Source organism: Lissotriton vulgaris, chromosome 5, assembly GCF_964263255.1.
Source record: "Lissotriton vulgaris chromosome 5, aLisVul1.2, whole genome shotgun sequence".
Classification (NCBI taxonomy): domain Eukaryota; kingdom Metazoa; phylum Chordata; class Amphibia; order Caudata; family Salamandridae; genus Lissotriton; species Lissotriton vulgaris.
Genome location: NC_141693.1, coordinates 1,208,512,409 through 1,208,538,919, shown reverse-complemented (window position 1 = coordinate 1,208,538,919; position 26,511 = coordinate 1,208,512,409). Strand labels below are relative to the sequence as shown.

Here is a 26,511-nt window from a genome sequence, read left to right as displayed (position 1 = left end):
TAGTTTCCTATTAAATGTGAACGCCCTTCCAGCCTTCACCTGTCTTAAACTATGTAAATCTAACAGTAATGGACAATGATCTGCCGTTATACGGGGCCATACCTGCATTTTTCCTCCAACAATATATGCCCTAGACATAAATACATAGTCTAGTCTCACCAATTTCTGATAGGATATGAATACAAAGTATATCCTGGATCTGAATCATTTAGGGACCTCCATACATCTACTAACCCATGATCCCTCAGCAGTTATTTTAAAGCTCTAAAAACCTTGGGTTTGCGACCAGTATATTTGTCATTTTTATTGTGTAAAGCTTGCCCCTCCATATGAATATTGACTTCTCCACACAAAATTAATGGGGTCGCTCAGAGAGCCAGTTCTACATTTAAAGTCTCCAGTATAGCCGCTTCATCAAAGTTTGACCCATAAACTGTACAGATTGTACATTTAGTCCCCCCAATAATACATTCAGCAATCCCCCATCTTCCATAGTTGTCTGTCATTATCCTCCCAGTCCTGCTAATCCTACCTCGTATCAAAATAGCAACTACCCTGCTAGTAATAGTCTGCCTGGTCGCGGCCCAAAGTGTATATCAGAGCTCTTCTATCACATTACGCTTTGCCCAAGGTATATGCGTTTCTTGGGTACACAAAATATCTGGTTTTATTAAGCGCAGATCTGCAGCTACCCTTCGCCTCTTATTATTATCACGGCCACATACATTAAATGAACATATGCGTACCCCAATAGCCATCATTCATCCACATATCTTACTTAAATTGCATGACTCCTTGCTTATCTTGGCTACACAAAATTGAACATAATATATTTTAACCAGAAATATTTTGCTATGGATTGATTTTTCTGTTTTTTATGCCCCCCACTTCAACTTCTTAACCCGTGCCCCACCCCAAACCCCTCACTCAACACACTTGTGCCCCTCACTAACCCCTGGCCCACCCCCACCCTCTCCCCATTATGCAGGCAATAGGGCTAATAGCCCTGGTGATGGAAGGTGAGTGTACCGCCCTGTGTTCACCGATCCCCCGACTTAAACCAGTTTACTTTCCACTAACACAAGGACTTTACCCCTATCTAGGAAACATTACTAACAAACCATGAATCTAATCAAAGGGACTGCAGATACTCTTTTGCTTGAACCTCCGAAATAAAAAATCGTGTTTGCCCCTTATAAAGAACCTTAAGAGTGGAGGGGTTTAGCAAAAAACCTTGTACCAGTTGACGCAACTGCCAACTTTTCTCTACCGTAGAATGACAATAGGTCGCCTGACAAAAAATTGCATGCCCTTTCACTCCCTCTTCTTATCTGGTTGTGCCAAGTCATATAACGTCTGCCTCGCCAACAAATTGTTCAAGGAAATCAAGATCGCCCAAGGTCTCTATTCAGATTGCGCTCCTTTCGCCACTCGTTGCTTGAACAGGAATCTATGTGCCCTTTGTACTTCCACAGACCAGTTCCATTCCTTCATTCCAGGGAAGGCCTCTTCAAATAATTGGACCACAAATTTATGAACATCTGGCCCCCGGACCCATTAGGCACTCCCAGTATTCTGAGATTATTTCTGAAGGGCCTGTTTTCCTAGTCCACAAATTTAATCTGAACATCATCTTTAGTGGCATTCATAGCTTCTGGAATCCCCTTCTGTGACTCCATTTGATCTTCCAAGGCTGAAATGTGCGTCTCAGCTTCAGCCATTCTATCCGTAAAATTGTTACATGTTTTGGCTAATCTTCTGACAGTATTTTGAAGCTTACGGCAGGCCATATGAGTTTTCAAATTCTCTGAGCGCGTTTCCACCCTGTGATCCGACAAACATCTATAAATTTATCTTAGTGATATTTAATTGTGTGGTTTTTCGCCCACCCCCAGCTGCTTTGTCAGATAGATTTGTATCTTCTGAGGTTATTTCACCTGAAGAGGAAGAATCCCACTGAGGAAACTTCATTACTTTTATTCCAGTCTCTCCTTCATTGATTGCTGTTTGCTTGCACACTGTAAGAAGCTCTGATTTTCCCTCCTCCAAAGCAGTGCTATCCGCATCGCTGCCAGCACTTATTAATGACCCCTGCAGTGAGCCATTTTTAAAGCCTAACTCACCATCATCCTCAGACATATCAGAAGGTTCAGAAAGGGAAAAAAACTTCCCCCCTGAATTACTTTCCTTACTAGTAACATCGATCCTATCTGCACTAGCACCAGCATCTAGTTCTATTGATTCTAGCAGAATATTATCCTCATTAGATCCTGCTGTAGCTCCTGGATCAGCTGCGCTATCCATAGCAGACTGATCAGACCCTAAAAGGCTCTGCATTGTAGAATTTCCTGACAGAACCTCCTGATCGCCAGCTTTATCAGTGTGGTTAATGCCTGTTCCTTGTTCCTTGAGCCTTGAGCCTTGATCCTTGTTCCTCCATTGTACTATTAGACACCTGCGATTAAATCGATTTTTTTTCTCCTATTTGCAGCCTGGAATATCTGTGTAATTTTTCTAGAAACCAGTTCTTGCTCACTAGTAAAAAGCAAAAAAGTCTCGGGGTGAACCTGCCAAAAGGGCCGGGTCCAACACTCACTATTTTGCAAGGTATTATCCATACCTCCTGCGGCCTCTCTAGCACTGCGACCCGCTAGCGCTGCTCTGGTCCCCACCGAGGCATCACCTGCAGCTCTTGTTTTCCTGCCGGCGAGCAGCTTTGGGCGGCATTTTGCTCGTAGCTTACGATTGTGAGTGTCCAACAGTGCAAGAGATTAGCAAACACTTACTTCCAAGCGGCAGGAGTAAGCGCTATTATGCACCACCACTTCACCCAGCCGTCCCTGCTCCAGGCTCTTCGAACTCTTGGCTTCTTCTGTCGGCTCTGCCGATCCCGCGCACCTGGCCGCACCTCCACCCCAGTCTCAGGTGTGTTTCTGCTTACACGTGGCTACAGCGGCACCGCGAGCCAGGGAGATCCAAAATATGCCGCCGAGGTTTACCCGCTTTGCCTCCACTTCACCTGATCAACCCTATTCCAGGCACCTGAAGTCTCTCTGCTTCTTCCGCTGGCACTCCCGATCCCACTCAGCAATCTACTCCTCCTCCCCTGCCTCAGATACGTTTTTTGATTTCACGGTTTCGGACTGTTACTGCGCCTCACCGGCCGTGGAGCTCCAATACTTCCGAAATGACCGCTTGCCAGTCCACCGCTTCTAAGTGTTTTGACACAGCATCGTCGACATCTCCGCTCTACCACAGCTCCCTCAGCTTGCCGTTCACCGTAAAAGGCGCCAAATTAACTCCTCAGCCACCGCAGGTGCACACTATAGGTAAGCGTACCTTACATTTCTACATAAAGCCAGATCCTAGATGTCTGGTAATTGCCGTATTGAGAGGTTTTCTCAGTACTTTCTTCCCATTTTCTGCCACATACACAGCTTCATCTTCTCAGCCCTTACATAACGAAGGGTGGAGGAAAGGTGAACAAACACGGGAGCCACTCCCTCACACATCCAGCCAGTGGACGCCATCTTGCCACGTCAATTTACAATTCCAACATAGATTTCATTCTAATAGCCCCAATCTATGAAGTTGAAATGGTGTCCAATCGACATTGTATATGATCCATAGCCTCATTTGTGAAAGTTCAGGCACGAAATACCCTACAGAAGGTGAACTCCTTATTTTTTACCATGACAAGAGGGTATAACCGCATGATGCTCTAATTTGAAAGTTGAACTCCAGATATTGGAGTTAGGTTTTGTCGCTCGAGTTTTGGGCACATTGAGAAGATTATATATTTTAGATGCTATATGTGATGTCTTAGTGAAATTGCCTACGATTTGTGGCAGAGTGTGTTGTTGGATGGGGCCTAACTTTTGCATACCAGATTTTACCTTTAAGAAAATGTGAAAATCTAGGTTAGACAGTTTGTGTTTGTCCTCTATAAGCACAAAAGAAACAGGATCTGTACCAAGATCTTTGAGGAGGGAGATGCCTTTCAGTGCCCATTCCTTCCCAAAATCATCTTACATATCTCCTTTGATCTGTTTTTTTGAACCACAAAGAACCTAGTTCTGATTTAGGGAGTCTTTGTAACTGTTTTCTGTTGACAGATCGTAGGGAGTCAATGGTATCCCGTATCGTGAGAACTGAATGAGGTATGTTAACACAATAAGAGGAGCAATCAAGTCCCTTTCTATAGAAAGCCATGTGGGAATATTAGAGATGGCATTAGAAAACCACTGGGCACCTTGCTTTTTGAAGAATGCATGTTGATATCTAGGAAAGTCTGGGAATTTAACTCCCCCTTCCTCCTAGTCAAGTCCGATTTTTTTAATGGATATCCTGGCTGTTTTGCTTGTCCACAAATATTCCATCAAAATGTTATCTTTTGATTTTAAAGAAGTAGTTCAAAAGTTTAAAGGGGAGCATTCTAATTGGGAAATTGATTATAAGCATAAGCATTGTTTTAATTGTTTTAAGACTACCTTTCCAAGTGATGAATTTTGGAGGGCCTGTGTGATCAGTTCCTGAATTTGTTTATGGTTTTACCTACATTAATTAGCAGGGTTGCTTGAGAGTCCTTCCCAAACCACACACAGCTGCTCTGCCATTTGAGGACAGAGTTTTGAATATGAGGAAAAAAGCAATGAATATTCATGGGGAAGACCTCCGTTTTCTCTTTACTTAGGGTGTAACGAGATACCTCTGAGTTTTCCAAGATAACGTTTAGTATGCAAGGGATAGTCTTATCCACATTTTCTGTAAGGATTAAAACATCATCAGCATAGGCCGCAACATTTTTTGGACCAGAGAGAGAGGGAATACCTTTGATGCCACTATCATTTCTAATTATTTCAAGCAGAGGTTCAATGGATAGTAGAAAAAGAAGTGGGGAAAGAGAACAAACTTGATGGGTACCTTGTTTTAAGGGTAATACTTTTGAGGTACATTGATATTGGACTGTAGCTTGTGGTTCATTGTAAAAGGCAAACATCATTTTAATGAAGTTACCTCTGAGACCAAATCTCTGTAAAGTGGCCCGCAGAAAGGTCTACAAGACTTTATCTAAGGCCTTTTCTGCGTCTAAGGCTATTGTGGCAGAAGGGGAGTGTAGGGACTTAGCCTTTTCTAGAGCATTGCATAGAATCCTAATATTGTCACTTGCCAATCGTCCTTTATGGAAACCGGTGTGTGTCAGTTGTATCAGATTGCTCAAAATGATTTCTAATCTCATGGCTAACACTTAGGCATACTTCTGACAGTCAATGTTTATACGTGAAATTGGACATTAGTTTTTAATCTCAGGGGGATCTTTCTCTTCTTTAGGAATAACAACTATTGTTATGACAGTAGTAGAGACTTGTATGTTTCCTGTGTTTGCAAAAGAAACAGATTGTGGAGGAATATAAGCAGCTGTCTGGCATATGCCTTGTAAAATTTACTTTTAAAGCCGACCCGATCCGCTAGACTAGAAGTGGCATTCAGTATTTCGTCCTGTTCTAGCTGATTATTAAGAGTGTCTCTTGAATCTGGTATCTAATTTAATTTTGGCAATGATAACTAGTTTTAAATATTCTTATAGATATAAACGTCAAAGTGAAGAGGTATATAAAGATTCATAAAAGTCTCAAAGACAGTAGAATATTTGTCACAGATGTAACATTAATGCCATTGACATTTTTAATGGCTGGGATGATAGATTTTTACTTGCCAAAATGTAAATAATTTGCTAAGAACCAGCCAGCTTTATTCTTTTTGATATTTTGTTCCGCTTTGTTAACCTCAACCCATCTATGAGCTTTGATACTCAAAGTGTTATTGTATTCAAATTTGAAGGCTTTAAGCTTAGAAAGGACCATGGAGCCCTAATTGTTTTAGTTTGAATTCCAGCACCGTAATCTCAGTAGTTTAGCCGATTTAAGGTTAATCGTGCTTCCTCTTATAGTAGCTTTAAGTGAGTCCTAGAATATTTCAGGATGAGTCTCCTCTGTTATTTTTATTTATGAAATGCAGAATGTTTTCTTGGATGGAGGAGTTCATAACTTCATCATCTAAGTCATCCATTCTCCACTGTTTAGATATTAGGGCAGGAGTACCCATTTGTAATAATCTTAGGAGAAGACGAGTGCTGAAGAAGTTAGTCATTTACTAAAAGGTAATCATTCCTTGAAAAGGAATCATGAGAGTTTGAGTAAAAAGTATATTTACTGCCTGTCGTGTTGTGGATCCTTTAAATGTTAATGAGATTAAGTGTGGTGCATAATTTTGTAAGTTGAGCATGTGATCGATTGAGTTGAAACTTGATTTGAGATAAGCAGTCAAGTGAGCAATCCAAGGGAAGTTTACAATCTCCCCCCAGAATTCCAGCAACACATTGTAGGAGATCTGTAATTGACCTATTGAGACAATACCAGAATTCAGGGTCATCCTCATTGGGGGCATAACATTGATGATATAGAATACAAACCTTCATTTTTATTTAGCTAAAACGATCACCCATCTTCTTTCTTTGTCACATTCCTGGAAGGTGGCTGAAATATTAGAGTTATTCTCAATACGTTGCAGCTCCATTTTTCTTATGCTCTGCAGGTGAGTCAAAGCAACCATTTATCCAGTGATATTTGAGTTGCAGATATTCCTTATGCTCATGGCAGTAATCGGCTATTTACCTTCTTTTAACAGGATGATTAAGGCCCTTGGTATTAAGGGAGAGTATTTTCAGTGAGTGTATGTTGGAAGTGCCCATATTGTTAGCAGCAAGGATACAGTATAGAGTGCTATATAAAATATCCTATTTGAACCTTATATAACACAATGGTCTAGAATGACATGAAAGAAACGTGGTACCCCTGTGAAAAATGTAATCGAAATAAAAGCCTATAAAGTCTCATCAAAGTATCCGCCTGAAGATAGAAAAGCAGTTTGACGAACCAGATATTAGGGAGCTGATTAATACAGGGAGGAAGAAAAGAAATAAGCAGAAATAAACAAAACTCACCCAACACATCCCAAAGGAGCTCTGAGGTTCAGAAACCCACCCAACATTTTTTGACAAATGGAAAGAGAACAAGATCACTATGAGGTCTCCTATCAAGATAAAGATAGCAATTGTGGAGAAACAGATGATAATTGCACATAAACAGTGTATGAAAACACCTAGGAGCATAATGAAAGCAATTAACGGGTTCAAAGACGGGCATATCTTCAGTACCTTAGGTAAAGAAGTAAAGTTATACTTTCATAACATAAGTGAAAAGCAAGAGTTCAGTATTGCCATTATTTTGAAGCGACAACATCGCTGTCGCTTTTAGCTGCTATAGACAACATAGACTAAAACATAGTGGCACATAGTGGCACATTTTATAAGTATACCAATATTGATCTATATACCATGGCTGTGTTAGGATCCTGTTCAGATCCGAAATTTGTATGAAGCAAAAAGATCTACATTAATCCACATTAACTAGAAAAAAGATTACGCATCACAAGTGAAAATAAAAGGAGATCACAACTGGTTTCACTCACTGGTTCATTTTGGAATGTTTGATGTCCTGAAGGAACCTCTGGAGATCAGCAGGATTCAAAAAGGGTCTGGATTTTCAGTTGAATATGATTTTGAAGTGAGAAGGATCCACAAAGAAATGTTGTCTGGAGACAGACCTGAGTTGGTGTTTAAGAGCTAGAAAACTCTTCCTATGGATGATGGTGTCAACTGCGTAATCCTGAGCAATACCAATTCTTGCTCCTTCCCAAGATATGTACTGATGTTTTTTTGTATGTTTCAGAATCTCCTGTGTGTGTTGCTATCGAGGAGGTTTAAAAATCATGGTCCTCAATTGTTGTTTGCTCTTAGAGGAGTAGAGTGGGTCTGCTAGAGGGGATCCTATGAGCTTTCACATTCTCAAAGTCTTTAGCAAAGGCAATATTTAGAGTACAGGGAGTGCAGGGGATTCATTTCTTAAGGAATTCCACACAGGAGTTTGAAGCATCTTGAGCTCCTTCCGCAAGCCAAAAATGTTTAGGTTTCCTCTGCAATTGAGATTCCATTTCGAGCTCTTTGGAATCTTTCAGTTATCTATCCCTACCTTCGCCCATGCCTATTTGGAAACCAATGAAAAAACTTCTGGGAGTTGTTAGCGTGAGTTAGAGGTTATAAGCAATGACTATCCAAGATATAGACGTTTATGACCAAAAGAAATGTTAGAAAGTATAGTAATGAATTAGACATAGGTTTAACTTCCAATCATAAAGGATAGCCACAATAACAAAGAATTACATTGCTGCAAACGCAGAGACAATTATGTATCCAGACACATCTTGATTAGGAATCAGGAACACCCAGTGAAGCAGAAAACGTGATTTACAGTCCTTTAGAAGCAAATAATTATCCATGGCAGCCATTTTATCTCCAAAGATGGTGGCTGACTTTCAGATTATAGGGCACAGGTAACAATGTATAAACTCCAGAGTTCTTCCAGAAATCAGGTATAATGTGGAAGACGTGGGTAAAACCACTTTCCAAGGATTATGCCAATTCACCCATATAATAACGTCAAATACAGGAAAAGCATGATGGCGGCTATTTTGTTGTCTGACCTTCACAATGGCTGTATCGGTGCTCTGGTGTCCTCAACATTTCTTATACAGGGGAAACAGTCACTGGAGCTGCAGCAATGTTGTTGAAAGTCAGCGACGTCATTGCCAGTCTCTCATCACGCCATCTTATCCCCATATGCTGCAGAAGGTAATCTCGATCGTCCAGAGAGAGCGCTAAGGTTGCTATCTTAGTTGTGCACTAGCCACTCCGAGTCCTCGGTCAGTGATACTGTTAATGTATGGAGAGGTTAATTACTTTTGAGAGGGAAGCTGGCGTATAATGAAATCTCCTGGAGATAGTTGTGCTGGGTAAGCAAACCTTTTCCCTAAATATATGAAGATGAAAACTGAAAAGGATTATTGAATAGTTCCTCTGAAAGAAGTAGATGCCATAATTTAGGCTCCTATCACTCACACCAGTAAAAACTGCTTAACATCTGGGATGGAGTCTTTAAAATGCAAGATGATATGTCATTTTGCAAATGTTTGTAATAATAATGGAAGAATAAATTCTGTAAAACGGGTTGAAAAGGATACCACTGATGTCAGAGAGAACATAATTTTAGTATGTTTGATCACAAACAATGAGTGTAGTCGAAACAGGTGTACCATATAATGAAGAACCTAATGTTCCACCTTAGTGTGACATCAGTATTGATAATGCAAATGTAGAGTAGCGAGTGCACACCTTACCTTCATGAATAGTTTAATTTTTGCTTGAATTTCCAAATACTTGCATGCATCACAGCGCTGTGAACGTCCCACAGAGCTTCAAGACTCTTCAAGACGCTGCTGTTGCACTGCTATGGTCTCTTGAAATAAGCCAAATTCACTTCTTTTGACCAAGTAATCCAGAGTAATCAAAGGTAGTCCACTACATTTATCAATACTTATTCCTTCGAGCCGGCATTGTTAAAACAACCCAATACATTTTCGAACTGATTAAAGTTCTTTGTCAGGGGTACTAAAAATAAATCAGAAAGAATGGAAAGGGGCGACCATTCGGTCCCCCCGAACGTATGGTGGAGTACCCCGATCCCCCCGGGAAGCCATCTTGGGCGGGAGGCGAGTCTCGGCTGGTATGCCCGAAGCGGCGTAGCCGGGGCGCGCCTTTTCCCGCCCTGGAGTGGGTTTTCCTAGACACTGACGCGGCCGGCCACGCCCTCGGAGGCAGGCGGAGGCGGGTTTACGCCCGCCCGAAGACGGATAAAAGGAGCAACAAGCCAAGAAAGCATCCTCTTGTTCCTGTGCTCTGAAGCTGCACCTCCCCGCTGCACGTGAGCTCGAGACGGAACGAAGAGCCAATTTTGAGCGTTGTAATTTTGTTCTTTGTTTTACAGATATCTGCGTTGGAGAATGCCGGGCAAAAAGGTCGGAAAGCGGGTCGGTACCGATCAGATGCTCCGCATGCTCATAAAGGAGGTTGCTGATTTGAAGAAGCAGATGGCGGAAAAGAACGGGGAGGGAGGCCCGAAGCGAATCGTCGGACCAGCTTTGCCGGGAGTAGTTCCTAGCGGGAGAGGCAAGAGGTCCAAGAGGGGGGCACCTGGGGGGGAGACCCCGGTTCCCGATACACCGATAGAGGAGCCAATCCTGGTTCCGAAAGAAGGGCACCCGATTCCCGTGGTAGTCACCCCCGTGAACGGAGAAGATATGCCTCCAGAGTTGGCTGCACAACTGGCAGCATGGTTGGGAAAGGATAGCGAGGGCGTGATGAGGCAATTGCAGGAATCTAGACAGGCTGCGAAGGCACCATCTTTTGTTCCCCCGCAGGCTCCGGTGGCTGAGATCGCGGTAGACGCAGGTTCGGCAGCAAGTACGGCACCTAGTTCAGGTAAGCGGCTACTGCCGATTGCGGGGGAGGGGTCTGTACCCTCGCGAAGGGAGAAAGTAGCCCAGCATGTTCCACTTGAAGTTAAGGAAAAGATTTGGGCTAATAAGTATGTGAACATGTTTTCTTTGCTTACTGACCATTACGAGATCGAGCACGTGAAGGACCAAAAAGAGCTTATGCATCCGAGTGTTTGGCGCGCAAAAATGGCCGCCTTTAAAGTCGATGAGAACATAGGTACTTGGGGCAGAGCATTTGGCATTTTCACCTCCATTATGGGTGAGCGAAGGCCTGAGTTGTTGACAGAACTGCCTATTTATCAGACACGTATTATGGAGTTTTCTCAGGCTTATGAGGGCAATCATTGGTTTTGTTATGACAATGTTTTTAGGAAGGCCAAGGAGCACGATCCTGCTCTGACTTGGGATTGTTATGACTCCATTTCTTGGCAAAAAATGGAGAACTCGGGCATGTTAAAGGTACCGTTGTTGGGGGGTAGCGGGGGGGAGTCTTCCCGCCAAACCTCTGGGACACCCTTTCGGACGGGTGCAGGTAACGAGCACCACTCGAAGTCGAGTGGCAACACAGGTAAAAGGGGGATTTGTTGGAATTTTAACAGGGGAAAATGTACGAGGCCCCATGGGTCATGCAAGTTTAGACATGAATGTGGGGGGTGGGGACAGTCCTCCCATCCTGAGACCATGTGCAGAGCCAAAACGGGTGATAACGGTGGTAAGGGAAGCGCCAAACAGGTCTAAAATAGTCCGAGGGGCGCCTTTACCTACCCCGATTGATACCATGGCAATGATTCCTTGGCTCAACGAATACCCGGATCATGTCTCCGCTGGGGTGTTGCGAGACGGGTTTTCATATGGTTTCCGCATTCCAGTGGGGGATTTTCGGGGTGAAGCAAGTTGTAAGAACCAACTGTCGGTCCTGCAGCATACGGCGGTGGTACAGGTAAAGATTGGGAAAGAGGTGACTCGAGGGCGTGTTGCCGGTCCATTCGATATTCCACCGGTTGCTAACTTTGTTTGTTCCCCATTAGGGGTGGTCCCCAAGAAGGACCCGGGTGAGTTTAGGCTAATACATAACTTGTCAGCCCCACGAGGTCTTTCCGTGAATGATGCGATAGACCCGGAAGTGTGTTCGGTGCGGTACGCATCTTTCGATGAAGCCGTCGCCATGTTGAATCGCCCGGGGCCCGGAGCGCTGATGGCCAAATCAGACATCGAGTCAGCGTTCCGGTTGCTCCCGGTACACCCAGACGATCAGCGTCTTCTTGGTTTCATGTTTCAGGGTCGCTATTACATGGATAGATGTATGCCAATGGGTTGCTCTATATCTTGTGCTTATTTTGAAAAGTTCAGCTGTTTTCTTCAATGGGTATTCACGAGAAAGACGGGTTTTCAGCATGTTATGCATTATCTCGATGACTTTCTGTTCCTGGGGGCAGCCGGAGATCCAGAATGTGGACAGGCTTTAAAGGAATTTTGTGTTCTAATGAATCATTTTGGTGTGCCATTGGCACCAGGTAAGACTGTGGGTCCCTCGACTTCACTCGAGTTTCTGGGGATCGAGCTCGACTCAGTGGAAGGTTGTTTTCGGTTACCCAAAGAAAAAGTGTTAAAATTCAGGGCATCACTTGAAACTTGTATTCGAGAGTCTAAGGTAAACCTGCATCAATTGCAACAAACGGTGGGCCGGTTGAATTTTGCCCTCAGAGTAATACCAATGGCCCGCCCCTTTTCCCGCTCGATCGCACAAGCCATGGTCGGCCTTAAGGAGGGACATCACCGCACAAGGCTTTCGGCAGAGATTCGCCAGGACATGCGCATTTGGTTGGCATTCCTGGCGGACTTCAATGGTCGAATTGTCTGGAACAAGCCGGCGGTGTCCTCCGAGGAGCTGGGGCTGTGGACAGATTCGGCGGGGAGTATAGGTTTTGGCGCCATATTCGGTACGCAATGGTCGGCTCAGAAATGGCCGTCATGGTGGCACGAGTGCGGGCTGACGAGTAACATTGCCTTCCTCGAGCTCTTCCCTATTTTGGTGGCCCTGAAAACATGGCCTGAGGGGTTCCGAGATCACTATGTGGTATTCTGGTCGGATAACATGACCGTGGTTGAGTGTATCAATAGTCAGGCAGCACGTTGTAAATGGATTCTGAGACTGCTTAAAGAAATTGTATTGTTGTTAATGCAGTTGAATGTGCTCTTTAGGGCGCGACATGTCCCGGGGGTGCTGAACCAAGCGGCTGATGCGCTTTCTCGTTTCCGTATGCAGGCCTTCTGGGGTTTTCTGCCCACAGCGGACCCGGTGGCGGCACCCTTTCCCGAAGCTCTCTGGTCTCTCGGTGCCCCGAACTACAAAACCTCGTGGGAGAGAGTTTAGCACCCAGGACAAGGAAGGCATATGAAGGGGCGTTTCGTTCCTATTGGTCCTTTTTGGGTTCTGCTAGGTGGGAGCTTTGGGGCCAGGAAGAGCTTGTCGTAAAATTTTTGCTGTCTTTACATCAGGCAGGCAAATCAGTAGCTACGGCCCAGAGGCATCGGGCCGCCATTTCCTTTATGGCAAGGGCTCATGGGATCCAGGACCCGACAGCGTCTTTCGTAGTACAGAAAGCGCTACGTGGGTGGCAACGCCTGGAGGGGCGCAGAGTAGATGAGAGACACCCAATAGGTCTGGATAGATTGGCCCTGTTATTTTCTGTACTCCCTGCGACATGTTCATCCCAGTATGAAACAGTGTTATTCCGAGCCGCTTTTGCGCTAGCATTCCATGGGGCTATGCGGGTAAGCGAACTGGTGGCGAAGAACAAGCAGGATACGGTGGGGGGACTGTGCCGTGAGCACATCCAGGTTAAGGGGGAGACGATGACTGTCTCGTTTGTCAGATCCAAGACCGACCAGGGTGCGATTGGGGACTGCATAGTCATACATAGGATTCCCGGGTCTCCCATGTGCCCTGTTGTTTGCGTAGAGGAATATTTGGCGCAGAGGGTGGCATCATGGGGGGGGACCTTGTTGAGACACGCTGACGCCACCCCACTGACGAGGTTTCAGTTCCAGCGGGTGCTTGCGATGTCAATTTCGGCCGCGGGCTTGAACCCCGGCGAGTTCGGGACCCATTCCTTTCGGATAGGGGCTGCTACTGAGGCTACAGCCAAGGGGTCTGAGTGTGGAAAAAGTAAAACGTTTGGGGCGTTGGTCCTCGAATTGTTACAAAAGGTATGTGCGGTTGCACATGTTGTGAAGCTGTAATGATGTACTCACGCTTCTTGTTTTTGTTTGGTTTACAGTTTCGCAAGCTTACGAAGCGGGGCGGACTGTGCAGTCGACCCGACACCTGGGAACCAGCGGTCAGACATCACCGGCTGCGGAAAGAGAGGTGTGGGTCGTGGGCCACTCATACGTGAGGCGTGCCGCGGACGTATTCAAAGCAGGTGACATGATTCACATGGCTGGGGAATACGGGTACAGGGTGACCTTCTACGGAAGGGGCGGGCTCTGTATTGACCAGTTTCAATCCTTTTTCGAGGGTTTGTTAGGGCGTACAAGGTCACCGCCGTCTATAATCATAGTCCATCTTGGGGGCAACGATTTGGTGGCCACTGGTAGACGACTTCTTCTCGAGGCAATACTTTCCACAGTAAGTTGGTTGGCGAGAAGAGTTCCAGGGTGCACAATTGCATGGTCCCATATGATTCCACGGAAAGTGTGGCGGGGGGCGAATTCGGTTTCTGCTCTGAATCACTCAGTGAAGAAAGTAAATAACAAATTGGGTAGATTGTTTCGTTCAAGTACACTGCATTCTATTCCGCATGGTTGTATCAAGGGGGACAGTATGTACCTGGGAGATGGGGTCCACTTGTCCCGGGTGGGGAATGAGTTACTCATAGGAGACCTCATAGCTTGGTTAAAGAGTTTAAAACATGACCTTTAGGCAGGAGTTGTTGTGGGGGGTCCGGATAGCCGGTCAACTATCCGGCCTGTGGCGGTAAGGTCATGATCGGTGAGCAGTAATTGGAAGATCCCTATGGGGGGGCGTCACCCATTACGGATGGGAGCGCTCGGGGGAGGTGGCCATTGGCCCCTCAACGGGGAGGCGGTCCCTTCTAAGGATGGGCCGCCGAAAGGAAAGGAAAGGCGGTCAAGGCCCCTTCCTGGATAGGAGGGGCTACGGGCCCCTCCTGGGGAATTTCCCGGGGCCAGGACACCTGCGACGGCAGATGTGGTAAGTTGTGTGGGGTGGGGAGGGGTTTACGCTACCTTCTAGACACCTCACACGAGTCCTCGGACGACCTTTAAATGGCGACGAGTTCATTGGGGCCCCCGTCAAGTCAAGGGAAATTGGTAGATGCACTTGAGGTACGCCTCTGTGCGGTCGCCCCTCACAAGTGAGGGGGGGTATTTCTGGTTAGGGATCTGACACCGGTTACGACCTTGCCGTTGGCCCTTAAAAGTTAGGATGTACAATTTCAAGTTAAATGTTTTGTAGGATGTTAGTTCGGCTAGGAGAACCTTTGTATTAGAAATATGTTAAGGTTAGCCAAACATCGTAATGTGGAAATGAAATTGTACATAATATGAAACTGTTATTTTAATGTTTTGATTTTGTTTCATATTTTAATAAATACGGCCGGGAGGGTGACTCCCTCCCGCCTTCCAAAAGTTCAGAACCGTTTCCGGTTTCCCATCCTTGGGGATTGTGTTGAGAGGGGGTGGCGGGTATCTCAGCCATATGGAAAGGGGCGACCATTCGGTCCCCCCGAACGTATGGTAGAGTACCCCGATCCCCCCGGGAAGCCATCTTGGGCGGGAGGCGAGTCTCGGCTGGTATGCCCGAAGCGGCGTAGCCGGGGCGCGCCTTTTCCCGCCCTGGAGTGGGTTGTCCTAGACACTGACGCGGCCGGCCACGCCCTCGGAGGCAGGCGGAGGCGGGTTTACGCCCGCCCGAAGACGGATAAAAGGAGCAACAAGCCAAGAAAGCATCCTCTTGTTCCTGTGCTCTGAAGCTGCACCTCCCCGCTGCACGTGAGCTCGAGACGGAACGAAGAGCCAATTTTGACCCACCCACCAGCCCCTGAGGACAGCCAGTTGTTTTAAATAAAGTTTTGGTGTGGTAACTCTATTTCTTGCAGGTTGTGATGATTGTCGTGATATTTTGAGTATGCAATAAAGAATGGTCATTTTCAGTATGTTTTTTCAAATAAAGTAATTCTGCACTAGTGTTGATCAGTAATCATACTTGTAATAGTTATGGTTGTTTTGTAATTTAGTGATTTTAGGTAAATTGTCGTTTTTATTTTGGTCGGGCGGTAAGGTCATGATCGGTGAGCAGTAATTGGAAGATCCCTATGGGGGGGCGTCACCCATTACGGATGGGAGCGCTCGGGGGAGGTGGCCATTGGCCCCTCAACGGGGAGGCGGTCCCTTCTAAGGATGGGCCGCCGAAAGGAAAGGAAAGGCGGTCAAGGCCCCTTCCTGGATAGGAGGGGCTACGGGCCCCTCCTGGGGAATTTCCCGGGGCCAGGACACCTGCGACGGAAGATGTGGTAAGTTGTGTGGGGTGTGGAGGGGGTTTACGCTACCTTCTAGACAACTCACACGAGTCCTCGGACGACCTTTAAATGGCGACGAGTTCATTGGGGCCCCCGTCAAGTCAAGGGAAATTGGTAGATGCACTTGAGGTATGCCTCTGTGCGGTCGCCCCTCACAAGTGGGGGGGTATTTCTGGTTAGGGATCTGACACCGGTTACGACCTTGCCGTTGGCCCTTAAAAGTTAGGATGTACAATTTCAAGTTAAATGTTTTGTAGGATGTTAGTTCGGCTAGGAGAACCTTTGTATTAGAAATATGTTAAGGTTAGCCAAACATCGTAATGTGGAAATGAAATTGTACATAATATGAAACTGTTATTTTAATGTTTTGATTTTGTTTCATATTTTAATAAATACGGCCGGGAGGGTGACTCCCTCCCGCCTTCCAAAAGTTCAGAACCGTTTCCGGTTTCCCATCCTTGGGGATTGTGTTGAGAGGGGGTGGCGGGTATCTCAGCCATAATGCATGAACAAACAATACAATGCATTTTGTACCTGTACTTAATCACGACAACTAACATCATGACTAAAATAATAACCACATTTCATCCCCGCACCTTGAATGCCCTTTATTTTCCACAACAAAATCTAAAGTACACTAAAAGTTGCTTAATCTCAAAAACTCTCTCTCAACCTCATTTCCCTCGTGCAAACTAATAACATTGCCCAATTATTAGTGGACTCATAATCACCTTTTACAATTATTTCTGACACAGTCTTTGGAGACAATTGGAGTAAAAATATCAATAATATCAATAAAATTGAGGCTCCCAATGTTAGGACATTTTCATATGGTGTAAACACCATTAAAATGGTGGGATTTTTAATCTTTAGTATATAGATTAAGGGCTAGAACAAATTTAGGAAAAGTGTATGTCAAGAAAAAAGGTCAAATCTCCTTGGAGGCTGACACAAAAGTAATTTAGGCATGACACTAAATCCTGATGCTGTTGTTCCCATTGCATGGATATTGGTGCACAACAGTGATGTTCAACAACCACTAGAAAAGTAGAAATATGTCTTCAGGTCCAGGATTCTGCTGTACCTGTGAAATACAAGCTTAGAAATGTAAATTACGTGTTAGAAAGGAATTATAAATCTAAAAGACTTGTGGAAAGACGAAACATTACAGGCCATAGAATCCTCAAAGTGGGTCTGTACCATTGTCAGAGTTTGGAAAAAGACTAATAAACTCTGATTATTGACTTAAACTGAAGGAATCCTTGCTCAGTTCATTAAGGAGGTGCCTTTTTCTAAGAATATAGATCAGTTGGCATAATTCTTGAATCTCTGTTACTGTTATTCACAATTTGTAATAGGGATTTTCACATTAACCTTTTCATTGAGGACTTTGTTAAAGATCAATGTGATATTTGACCGGATGCAATAGAGTAGGAAGAATTTTGAGAAAGTGAAAGTAAAGATGATTGATGCACTGGCATTGACCCCTTTTTTGGACAACTGTGAGTGTTGTGTCTCAGTGGATGCCAGTGGAGTTGGTGTATGTGTTACCTTATACAGTTAAATGTGAGAAGGGTAAAGAAAGCTAGATGTTGTTTGGTTCCAGAATTATTACTGAACAGCAGCACACATAGAAAGAGGAGGTAGATGTCCTTTCCTGCATAAAAACAATCCTACTTGGTGCAGGAATGCCTGCGTTGGCGCTAGACAGCACATTGTGCGCCTGTGCTGGGAAAAGACAGGAATGTCCCATAATAGTTTAAATGTGGCGCATTCCTGCCCTTTCCCTGTCACCCAGCTCAGCATTGTGACTTGTTGAGCTGCGTGACTTGTTGGTAAATATGCCCCTTAGTTTCAATGTAGAATCTGTTTCACTTTAGTAGAATTGTAAACCTGATAGCTCGTCTAGATTGTTAACCCTTTCGCTGCTGATGACGAGCTCAGCTCGTCATCACCCACGGGTGTCGTGTGCTGATGACGAGCTGAGCTCGTCATATCTGCACCAAAATAGCAATTTGCAGCACAGCGCAAAAATCCCCGCAGCAGCCATGTGGTTAATGAACACTGATTCGGAAGACTGGTGCGATTAGTGAGGATTGTGGCCAAGGAAGAGAACTTGATCTACTTAACTAAGAGTGTTTTGGAAGGTTAAGAATAGATTAGCTTGTGTGGATGAGGTTATTTTAAGAATGGCTCTCCTGAGAATGTTAGCATGAGAATTATTAATTAAGAGCTCTTAGAGAGCATTTAGACAAGATGGCTAAAATAAATAGTTCACGTTAGTATACAAGTGCCCGTATATTGCTGACTTGATTAGACATGTTAAATAATGTGTCAAATCAGGGAAATGTTTTAGAATTCACAATGTTCCATTGATTGCAGTGTGGTTCACTGAAGGTCCATGGCAAATCTTGCCATGAATTTGTAGGTTCTGTTTCACCATCTTAAGAATGACATGAGGAATTTCATTCTATTGGTTGACTATTTTTCTGAGAGGGTGGAGAGTTAGGTTGGTAGAGCTCTAACAGCTAGCAGGCCATTGGTATTTTTAATGTCAAAACAAAAGAACTGCAGTGTACCTACTACAGCTGAACATTTTGACAAGCACATGGTTATTTTTCTTGGAACGTGAAAATTGCTCCCGTATGCTTATTCTAGTCCTACTTCACACTTCTGAGACAAATGGTTGCAGCCCCATATTCATTTTAAATGCAACAACACTCCAATGTGTATTTTCAAAAAGGTTGCATCAGTTTTTCCAAAGTGCTTCATGTTTTTTAACATATGTGTATCTGGATTTGTGTGTTTAATGGCAATTTTTAATTTTCTAGAGTGCTTTTAAAAGCAAGTTTGGGTACATTTAAGTACGCATGCATCAAACTAGCCTTCTAGTATGATATGATGTCTGCTTCATTGGCATACAAGGACAAGGAAATCTGTCAGCTCTAGGAAAATTCGGAAGTTTTCGCACCCCAAGCCCCCCATTCACTCTTATTGAGGTACTTTTTACGGGTGTAGTATAATTAATTTAAAACGTTCTCAGAGAGGGAATGTCCCTAGATATGAAAGGTTCCACCAAGTGTCAGCCATACACCTGGGAAAAAGGGGGAGTTGTAGCACTTCAGTGGCAAAAGCTTTTCTTCTGATCGCCGGGATGTAAAACAAGGAAATGGTAGGTACTTTAACTGAACGATGAGATGTTTAGAAGTCTGTATGTGCTTTAAATCATCTCCTTAGTGTTTGGGGTAAAAGTACACGGTAGCAAAAGGAGGTGCCCACACCAATTAGGATGTGTAATTTAGGCGCAACAAGGAATACAAAATACAAGTGCTAGAACAGGCAATAAATTGTCAAGTGCTGTGCTGTTCCAACCTGTACCATCAGCCGGTTATCTGGATGTCAACAACTTAGGTGGCATTCAAGCCACTGAGGAGCTCCACAGGATCTACAATGTTAATCTGCTAAAGCCCTTTCTCTGGAGAGAAATGGTTTAAGCTCTGCTTGTGGCTACTTATCAGGATAGGTGGACTGCGAGCTACTTTTTTGCCTATTAACCGAATCATGGCCAGAGGCTTCTGACGAATCCCTCTTTCACTTGCATCCAATTAAGGGATAGCCTTGTTGGTACTAAAGGGCCTCTGGCAATTAAAAATCAATGTGTTTGGCCTAGCAAAGCCCTTGCCATAGGTATGTACTGGCTGGTCTAGAAGCATTCTATGTCTCCTATGTGATCTAACGGAGTTCAGTAACATCTGGTTGAGCTACTTGGGGGTCACTTTTTTTTTTTTTGGGGGGGGGGGGTTTTCTAAAGCGCGTAGTCACCCAGAAGTGATCCCAGCGCTGAACCTCTTACTCACAGGGGGCGGAAAGTCGGGATAGAAAAATGGCTCAGGGAAAGAGTAGGGTTTTGAGAGATTTCCTGAATCTCAGGAGGTTAGGTTCTGCTCTGAGGCTCAGGGGGAGTGCGTTCCATTTTTTTCCCGTGTTGACCGAAAAGCGGCGGCCACCTATACGGGCTTTCTTCACCTTGGGGATCGTGATGAAGTTTCCATGTTCGGTGTGTGATGTGAGGACCCCAGCTGAGACCTGCACTAGAAAATTTACAGGGTAAATTGTTTCAGCAGGGAAAAGGAAATTTCCTAAAAGGAGAAAGGGATGACAGAAGTTGAATATTGAGATCTGAAGACTAGACAGGAACTGGGTAGTGTCTGCAAATGACACACCTAGAAGGACAACACAAGGGGAAGGCAATAGGAAAATACAAAACAGAAGAACAGTCGACAAAAAATGATAAGGGATATTTTTTGTTGTCTGTGGAAAATGATCTGTCTGTAACGTGAAAAAATCATAATAAGACAAGAAGCAGTTATTCCCACAGTGTTGTAAGGCACTCAACAGCTCTTAGTAAAGAAGAGCACTGAGTGAATCTCTTTGCATGAGGCAGCAAGCCTCCGATCTCAAGCTCACCCTCTGGTAACATAAACTAAGATTAGAATTCAAATATAAGAGAGTACAGGAGCTGATCAAGAAATAAGAGAATTCACAAACGGTTCAATAAAAGGCAGGACAAGATTTAACAAAATATGAAATGGGGAAAGCATGACAAAATACAGAAAAGCAGACAGTCCAACTAACTAGTAAAGCAAAAAGGACACTAAAAAACTAGCTAAGGTGAATAAGTATCTGGAGCAGAGATAGTATTCAGATGGAATTGGAAACTGCAACTTTACAGACAGAATCTGGAATACAAACAAAAGGGCTGGAAGTAGGCAGATCAAGTATACTGCAGTACAGGGCAAGGACTTTGCATACAAATGAACTGTCCTGGATGTATACAGACAGAACAATGTACTCTGGAATGCAGGATAATGACTGCACTCGAACAAGAACAGAAACAGGAAATCAAGAAACAATGACAGTTCAGATCATGCAGAGACTAATAACTGGCCTTCAAGTGGAGCAGCAAATCAAACCGTGTTCACGCAGTCTTAGCATTAAACCGATGATGCAAGATCTCTAAGCGCTGTATTTAGAGGAACGATATAGCTGGAAGCTAGGAAACAGAGCTCAGTCAATAGAGGGAAGGCTGCACTGGCATTTTGAGAAGTCAAGACTAGACAAACCAAAAGGGAAACAAGGAACAGAATGCAGATCAGAGTTGAGACTATCAAAAGTCCAGAAAGCATCTATGCACGGGTCACTGAATATCTAGAGATCAGAAACTATGATACCAAACAGAACTCCACCTCCAGGATGTGATATTCCTAAAGACTGAGGACAAAGAACCATATGGGCTGTAATGCATCAGAAGTGGTAGGATGGAAACAAGAACTGAGTTACTTGTGATGAACAACAAAGTACGCAATTGATCTGTCTTGTCTCCTTGAAATCAGTCAGATGCTGCATTGAAATTAAATGCTGATGACGAGTGACATTCTTAGGGAAGACGACAATACCTTTTTTGAGTGTTGTAGCTGAAATTGGATATTTTTGTAGGAGGAAGGCTTGAAGTTTGTTTCAAATTAAATAAGGTTTTCCAAATGCCTTCCGTGAGGTGACGTTTGTTTGACTTGAATAAAATGTTCTCTTATAAGAGCTTGAAGATTTTGTCACTTGGGACCAGGGACTATAATTAGGGCTCATTGTTCAGTTTTTACTGATTTTTACAGATAAATACAGACAGAAACCGTTTTTTTCCTGTCTGTATTTATTTTTAAATAATGAAAAATACGGAAAATATGTCTTCTTTGAATGTTTTTTTTCTACTTTCAATCATGAGTGCCAGGTCAGTAAGTGTATAGATTGAGAGGTAGGGCAGATGAAAAAAGACAATACATTTCCTAATTAAGTAACCAGCTTTTGAACTGGAAATGCGTGTTTCTGTCTGTTTTTTTATGGTCTGAAGGGTCAATTTCATATTAGCAGCTATGTTGTTGCCTCTCAAATTGCTCTTGGATTGTTTACTCTTGCTCATTTCGTGTGAGCCGAATGAGGCTGGTTATCGCTGGGACTATTTTGTTAATGTGAGGATATTTTGGTTTTCATTATCAATACAATTATTAGCTTGTCATTCTTCACAGGGTTTGCATGACAGAGTTAGGGGCAGCTAGTGGCGAATGAGTACTTGGAAATTAAGATGTCCCTCCTGTCAGGCCATCCTAAATCAACCAAAAGGTTCTTTCTGTGCGAGTGGAGATGGAGGGTGTTTCCTTTGCTGTCTGGTAGGAATGTTACGTATTGAAGCTGAGCGGAAAATAAGTACTTCAGTTCGGAACAGGTCTAGTGTATCTTAAAACCACCTACAAAATAGCAGCTGAAGTATTATGCTATCATCTTTGTAGTAAGGTTTGAGATATTTTCAGTGAATGGCTGTTTTGTCCTGGGAGCGGATACTTCAGTCGGTCGGAGCCTGATTTAAAGCAGTGGGTCGAAGTGCGATTGATGAGATGGTGCAGAGATGAGAAGTGCTGCTAGTGTCTTAAATAGGGATCATTCTTGCTCTTAGCATCAGAATTTGTATGGAGAATCATAAGAAAACTTCAGTGCAGATCATAGCTGTTTAACACTCGATGCCTGCTAAAGACATTGCTAATGTGCTAGTGGTCAAATGTTACTGAGGGATTATTTCTGAAGCTCAAGCAAATAATCCTGTTGTTACAGTTGGCATGGCGAGAGGATATAGGTGAAGCGTTACAAACCTGTGTGGCTCTTTTGGAGGTGTTTCCAGGGGTGGTTGGAAGGATCAGGATCAATTGCTGGTACTAAATGTTTTAATTGGGATAGGTGCATAATGCCTTCAGTTCTGCAAGGATATGGCTCTGTAAATCGAAGGTTTCTGGAGTGGTAGAATTTGACTAAAGCAGGCTTCTCCAAAGTCGGTCCTGTTGGGCTGGACATATGGCAGATTTTTTCCATATCCCTTAAAAGATCGGGCATGGATTTGCCCTTCCAGGACTGACTTTGGAAAACCCTGGCTTAAAGCATCAACGTACTTCAAGGTACAAGAGTGCTGATACCTACAAGTGTCAGCATTTAGAAAGGCTGGTGAACTCGCTTGTATGTGTCTAACTCTGTTAATATAGGCAGACCCTAATGGGGAACTCAACATGGAGAATATTGTAGAACACCCAAGGCCTGAGGGTGGGGTGGGGGGGTATATAAATAAGGGGGGAGTTGTATGGTGAATGATGAGATTCAATCATGCATTTCATCAATCTGTACAGACATGCATAGGGATCAGATTTTACTAGATCCCATCAGTGTGTCCGTCACTGCAGATCTTCTTTTCCAGATCTTCAGTGCATATCTTCTTTTCAAGAAGAAGCGAGGGCTGTTGTGGGGAGTGAGGTTCATGTACAAGGACTAAAAAACAGATTGCCACCTCTTTGACTAAGGACTTGATTTTGAGTGTTAAAGCAACAGAATTATACTGCATTCTTTACTGGAGTGAATAGTGTTTTTTGTGTTGTGTTTTGTTTTATGTATAACAATCTGATGACGAAATTCATTTTACCCCAACAGATGTTAGAAGTGGGACGAGGAAAATGAAAATGGGTCACCTTATAGCATACACTGAAAAAATAACAGGAGACAATATTCTGCATGAAGAAGGCAAACGGAAGGTTCACCAGATCTCAGAGAAGGAAGCAAATTTTAAAAGTCAGCAGTGGTCCGGAAGTCATAGCAATATACAAGAAGAGAAAAGTGCCCATTGTGAAGGTAGTTCAGTGAGTCAAGACTATGCTATACTGAATCCATGGGCATCCAACATACCGAAAACTGGTTCACACAATACAGTGTTGCCTCATCTCTCAAATGCCAAGATTTCTGTATATCGACAGATTAGTTATGGACCATATGCCTGTCCTGAATGTGAGAAAATGTTCAAAACAAATCAGGATCTCCGAAGACACCAAAGAACGCATTCTGGAGAGAGGCCATATCATTGTGCAGATTGTGGGAAGAGATTCGCTCGGAGCCACCACCTCACTGCCCACAAAAGGACTCACACGGGTGAGAGACCTTTTCAGTGTTCTATATGTGATAAAAGCTTCAGTTTAAAAGGAAACCTTAAAGCACACCACAATACGCATATGATGGCATACAGAAAACAAATGCCAGCATTTGTAAAGCGCACATCTACCTCCGACGGAGGTGTCCCGGCGCTGGGGGCAGTCGGGAAGATTAAGCAAGCTATTGCCTAGAGTCACATGGTGCTGAGCTAACCTGCCGCCAGAGCTGGGGATCGAACCGTGAACCCTATAGTCCGGAGTCAGGCACCCTGGCCGCTGCGCCACACCTCTTCCACTCTTTCAAAACAACGCAATCGATAGTCCTCACCTGGATCTTTAAGTTGACAAGTATATCAACAAATAAACACTATTAGTGTATGTAACGAAGAAACATACTTCAGAAGACAAAATAACATATTTTTCACTAAAGAAAATGAACATATCCTGACTTTAGATCAAGGTTTATTCATGTAATTGCAAAAATGTAAACCAAAAGTGTAACCCAATCGAAACATTTTAAATATGCATCTTAGGTACAAAACAACACATTGATGAAAGCGTGCCTACTGAAAATAATTATTGCATTAAATGCAAGAGAAACATTTTACTGATATGCAGTGACATAGGAATTTAGATTTATTAGTGTAGATACATGTATGGTAAAAGAAAACCATCAGGGCCTCTCAAGGGTGCTAAAAGTTGTTGGCCCTTCAGGCATTTAGGTCAGCACAACAAATTATGAATGTGAATCATTCACATAAATAATTAAGCATTATATGGGCCTCATCTACAAGAAAAGTATGCAGCACGACGCTGCAAGCCATTTAGTGAAGCTGTGCTGCATAATTTTCAAAGCACAGGGATGCATTGCATTAACAATACGGTGCATCTGTGTGCTTTCCTCTGCGCTGGTGTACAATTGGCTGCCATGCACAAGCGCAGGCACCCTTGCATCATTTTGCAAGGGTGCCTGCACTGCAGGATGATAGTTTTTATGCAAGAACAAACATCCTCCTGCACAAAAACAATCATTAATGGCATATTCCTCTTTTTTATGGCAGCGCATTCCAAAAGTTAAAAAAGAGGAGAAATATTTTTCCTCGTTGCGCCTTTCCTATGCCTACCTTGTGGCGGCATAGGATTCTGACACATTCCCTGTTTTACAAAATGTGGGAAATCTGGTATTGAGTCAAGTTCTATGGATGTTTTGTGGGCACACCCACAGTAACACCCATGGAACGCCACTTTCATGCACAGTAATGCGTGGAAGGGCCCATATTTACAAAGCCATGAAAAGTCTCATAAGGTGACTTTACGTAGCCTTGTATATATGGGCAAGCCCATTGTGCCGCCGGTGTGCCATTATAAAGTGACACACTGGCTATGCAATAGGCTTGTAAATAAGTCATCTTTGTTTATATATCCTTTTTTGAATAAAGGTGGAATTTCTGGTGCCTTTTTGGGAGTTAGGTTTTTTCATACTCTCTGTACACTGGCCATTTGGTAGCAATATGTGCTGTCATGAGTCCGCATGCCTTGACGCACAGAAAGGGTTGCACTCTGAGGTTTAATGGAGCACTTGTATGTTTCTTGCTGGATTTGTCGCTGCATATGTAGGTCCCCTATCCCAACAGTTCAGTGTTTTGTGCCATGCTTCTCCGATAACCTTGATTCATGTTGATTGTACTATCCTGGGGCATATTTGAGAAGTGTTATTCTCAAACCTATCTCAAACTCAATGTTTTCTTCCCTACAGGCATAATTACAGGTCAGGCGTGAGCTAGAGGGAACTTGCTTACCTCCAAAATCTATGGGAATAGATATTTTCAACTCTTCTGTGCATCTTCCATTAAAGTAAATCTCCCTCTTGCCTGAATTCAGATGGTTTCCTTGGTGCAACGTTCTAAGTTACTTGTGTGTTGATGGCAGATTTAGTGAATTAATCATTGCTGCCTCCTTTCGGTCCTTCGGCATAGATTTATTACCCTGGTATCCCTGCTTTCAGGTGTACATTACTCTGGTGGATGTTAGAGCGCTTTACAGATAGGAATGGGGGGAGGCAGTCTTACATTCCAGAGGCTACATAATGTTTATATATTTATATTCAGCTGGCGACACTGATATAAATATATATATGTGTGTGTGTGTGTGTGTGTGTGTGTGTGTGTGTGTGTGTGTGTGTGTTTGTGTGTGTATGTACACATACTAAAAAATAAAGGTTAAAGTGATGTTCTAGTTAGGTGACTATTTAATTTAAAACATAACATTTGAAACTAAACAAAACCACTGAAATTCTGATGATAGCTAAATTAAGTAACTGACTTCACAGTCATGACGATAGTTATGCCACTTCAGATGTAATCAGTCATGTTATCAATGATATCATATGTCATGAGTAATGGAGTATATGAGGTCATAAGGAGTGCATGGCTAGTACACAAGTTATAACATTTCTATTAATGTTGCAACCAGCTAATCAGAGTGCAAGTTCCCATGGGACTCAA

General features: G+C 43.6%; 1 protein-coding gene across 4 annotated transcripts in view; it reads left to right on the top strand.

Annotated features, from left to right (window-relative positions):
• The window catches only part of LOC147712288 (uncharacterized), a 126,380-nt gene extending 100,497 nt beyond the window's left edge, over nucleotides 1-25,883 (top strand). For 2 of the 4 annotated variants that reach the window (XM_086923023.1, XM_086923022.1), the window contains exons 8-9: nucleotides 23,517-24,008; nucleotides 25,764-25,883. In XM_086923023.1, the coding sequence (XP_086779149.1) occupies nucleotides 23,517-24,008; nucleotides 25,764-25,786 (515 nt within the window). In that variant the 3' untranslated portion in view covers nucleotides 25,787-25,883. Of the gene's footprint in view, nucleotides 1-23,516; nucleotides 24,930-24,972 lie in introns of those variants that run through there. The other 2 variants (XR_015295988.1, XM_086923020.1) reach the window with 2 other exon arrangements.
• The last annotated feature ends 628 nt before the right edge of the window (nucleotides 25,884-26,511 follow it).